The sequence below is a fragment of the Myotis davidii genome, unplaced genomic scaffold (assembly GCF_000327345.1).
Source record: "Myotis davidii unplaced genomic scaffold, ASM32734v1 scaffold1121, whole genome shotgun sequence".
Lineage (NCBI taxonomy): Eukaryota > Metazoa > Chordata > Mammalia > Chiroptera > Vespertilionidae > Myotis > Myotis davidii.
The window spans coordinates 200559-203824 of record NW_006291439.1 but is presented as its reverse complement, the minus strand read 5'-3'; the positions used below and the strand labels follow the sequence as shown (position 1 = coordinate 203824).

The window sequence follows — 3266 nt, the reverse complement described above, 5'->3', positions numbered from 1 at the left end:
AGATGAGTAAGGGACACACAGGAAAAAGGAACGTAGCCTCTCAAAGGTCCCCTGTCCAGCCTCAGTGGCTTGATCCTTCAGATGATTTCTCTTTATGCTGAATAACGCCTTTCTGAATCAGATCGGGGATTTCCACTGCCAGCCATGGGCCCAGCTGTAATACAAGGGAGACCTGGAAGGTTACTACAGCCAAGGCAATGCATCTTGTTCTATCAGAAGCTCCTTCCCAGAGAGATACCAGGGGAGCACACCCAAGGGAAAACAGTTATTCCTTGTTTATTCTGTTACTTCTCTTTTTTAATATTTCTATTGATTTTTGAGAGGGGGGAGGGGCAGGAGAGGGAGAAGCAAATAACCCAAACTTACCCCCAAAGCCATAAGATGAGCTAGTCCAAACTTGGGCACGTTCCTGGCCCACAAAGGCTTAAAGTGATCAGTCAGACATATTTTGCCGCCCCTATGAGAGGGATAAGCGGGAAGAAGGTGTTGACATGCAAGGTTATCGTGGAACACAGCAGCCTCTTGGGAGCACAAGGCTGCCAGTGATCCAAACTGAGAACGAGGTCAGCTAAGTGCAGCGCCCAGGCTTGGCAGAGGGAGGCCTAGAGCCCCTCGAGGCCAGCAGGCCTCTGGGAAAATTCCTGCCTCCCCAAGTTCTTCCCTAAGCCCGTTTTGACCCTTTCCCATCTCCTATTCAGTCCTACCTGTACATCTTGGCTGTTTTTCCATCCAGCTCAGGGACTGCAATTTCTGGAGCAGTAGTAGGATATGTGATAGGAATCTGGAGGAATTATAAAACCTTAATAAAAGAGAATCAGGATATAAAGGAACTAATGTAACCTGACATACATTTCTCAGTTGAACTGAAATGTTTGGCAAACTCCCCAAGCAGCATGTGCAAACCAGAATTCTAGACTTAGAGATTAGTAACTAATCTACGCTTGCTTCAAATCTCAGTTTTTGCCTCCCATTGGAAAATTTCTTTGGTCCTTTCAAGAAATGTTAGCTTGTTAACCTCCATATTTCCCACACCATCATACTCACGTCAAACTCGATGTCAAACTCATATTTGAGGAGATCATGGATGTACCAGCATTTTCCAAACCACCTATAACGAAGACCAAACCTCAGTCTAATTTGACCATTCTTCTCATACTCAAGTGACATTTTTTAAAAATATATATTTTATTGATTTTTTACAGAGAGGAAGGGAGAGGGATAGAGAGTTAGAAACATCTATGAGAGAGAAACATTGATCAGCTGCCTCCTGTACACTCCCTACTGGGGATGTGCCTGCAACCAAGGTACATGCCCTTGACTGGAATCGAACCTGGGACCCTTCAGTCCACAGGCTGACTCTCTATCCACTGAGCCAAACCGGTTAGGGCTCAAGTGACATCTTCTTGGCTTAGGTGACTAGCCTGGGAGACTCATGGGATAGGAATTGGGAAACTCTGGAGCTGTGGGAGTGGACACAGCCAATATGAAGCAGGGATGGCCTGGCAGTGAGCTTTGAGATACGAAAATGCTAAAACCACGAACGATTCCCATCCCGATACCCCCCAAGAGGGTCTGCCTACCGAGTCCCTTCCTTGTTGGACTCCAGTCGGAACCAATCAGTGTCTGCATTCTTGTTGTTCTCCACATACTAAAAGCAAAGAATTAGGTCTTTGAGGGGGAAGTTGATGCCAAGCGCAGTCCCCCTTCCCTCAAAAGAAAATTATGTGACTACTTTCTTTTTTAGTACATTTGCCCAATTTTCCTGACAAGCAAAAATAAAGACAAAGTCACACTGGTAAGCAGGGACTAGCAATTGCCCAGAGCAGAGAATGCTTGGGCTCCACTCACTTTAGCACAAAAGATTTGATGACACCAGCTGAGTTCTCTTTTCACTGCTGACACTTTCTGCCCTCAGCTCACAACTCGTTTAATGGGGTGCTCCCTCCCTAGAGGACATGATATGGTCCTGGTTTTGATTAGCTTCCACATGCTGATGGACTTCCAAATCTTTATCTTTAATCCAGATGTTTTCTCCAGCTTCAGACTCCAGTATCCAACTATTTATTTCTACCTTCGTTTCACAGGTACCTCAAGCTCAGCTTTTGCTTTTGTTCCTTCTGACCTGTCCCCCCACTGCATCAATCTCAGGCAGTAGCATCAGCATTCACTGTCATTTAGGCTAGAAACCTGGAATTGTCCTTTAAAAATTTTTTTTAAATTGATTTCAGAGAGGAAGGGAGAAGGAGATAGAAACATCAATGATGAGAGAGAATGATCAATCGGCTGCTTCCTGCACGCCCCCACTGGGGATCAAGCCTGAAACCTGGGCCTCTGCCTGACCAGGAATGGAACCATGACCTCCTGGTTCAAAAATCCATGCTCAACCACTGAGCCGCACCAGCCGAGCTGGAATAATTCTTGATTCTTCCTCTCCTTTACTCTGGCCCAGCAACAGTGTCCTGCTGATTTTACCTTTTGAATAGTCTTCAAATCTACCTCTCCTCTCTATTCTCACTATAACTAACTGTAGAGTTTAGACTTTAGAGCATCAACTTTCTTTTGCCTGGATTAATCACAGACTCCTAACTTGTCTCCTACCTTCAATCTTATCCCTGTCAATTCCATTTTCCTCTCTATCGCCACGGTGATTGATCTAAGCTCAAATCTGACCAGAATATTCCTTGGTGAAAATCCTTTAAAGGAATCCCAATGCCTCCAAGATAAAATTCGAGTGCTCAGACCTCTTCCTCGAGTCTTGCCCACCACTCCTTGCTACGCATTTGGTGCTGCAGCAACTCTGAACTAGGTGTCTCTTCATACACATCACGGCGTTTCTAGCGTCGATGCCTTTGTTCCTCGGTGCCTTTCGCCGTGAAGGTCTTCCTCCCACCTCAAGCACCGCCTCCTCCAGGGAGCCCACCCTGACCAGGCCCACCCGGATTAGCTACCTTACCGGCTTCAGCACATTCTAGCAGTTCCTCGGCCTCCCTCTCCCTTTCCCCACTTAACGAGTCTTAGTAGCCCGGCCCGCCGCCTCCGGCCTCGGAGCCCCTTCCTGGGTGCGGGGTGCACAACAGGTTTGCGGTGATGAGAAGCACGCGGCAGGGCAGACCCCGACCGCCCCAGCTCTCCTCTTAGAGAAGAGGGGGAGCCGCACAGGGTCCCGCCATCCTGCCACTGCCCCCTCTTTGGCTTTTCGGCCCGAACGTGCGCGCCTCCTCACGGAGTGAAGAGGGGCCGAGGGGTCGGCGGGGAAAGCCCGCTTC

At 48.0% G+C, this 3266-nt stretch overlaps 1 protein-coding gene across 2 annotated transcripts in view; it reads right to left on the bottom strand.

The window, feature by feature from the left end:
* Positions 1–6: 6 nt before the first annotated feature.
* Positions 7–3266, bottom strand: part of UFC1 (ubiquitin-fold modifier conjugating enzyme 1) — a 4131-nt gene continuing 871 nt past the window's right edge. Inside the window, exons 1-6 of one of the 2 annotated variants that reach the window (XM_006764734.2) lie at positions 2742–2903; positions 1581–1648; positions 1045–1108; positions 705–781; positions 367–457; positions 7–154 (exon numbers count right to left, since the gene is read on the bottom strand). In XM_006764734.2, the coding sequence (XP_006764797.1) occupies positions 62–154; positions 367–457; positions 705–781; positions 1045–1108; positions 1581–1648; positions 2742–2780 (432 nt within the window). In that variant the 5' untranslated portion in view covers positions 2781–2903 and the 3' untranslated portion in view covers positions 7–61. Of the gene's footprint in view, positions 155–366; positions 458–704; positions 782–1044; positions 1109–1580; positions 1649–2741; positions 2904–3266 lie in introns of those variants that run through there. The other variant, XM_006764733.2, reaches the window with a different exon arrangement.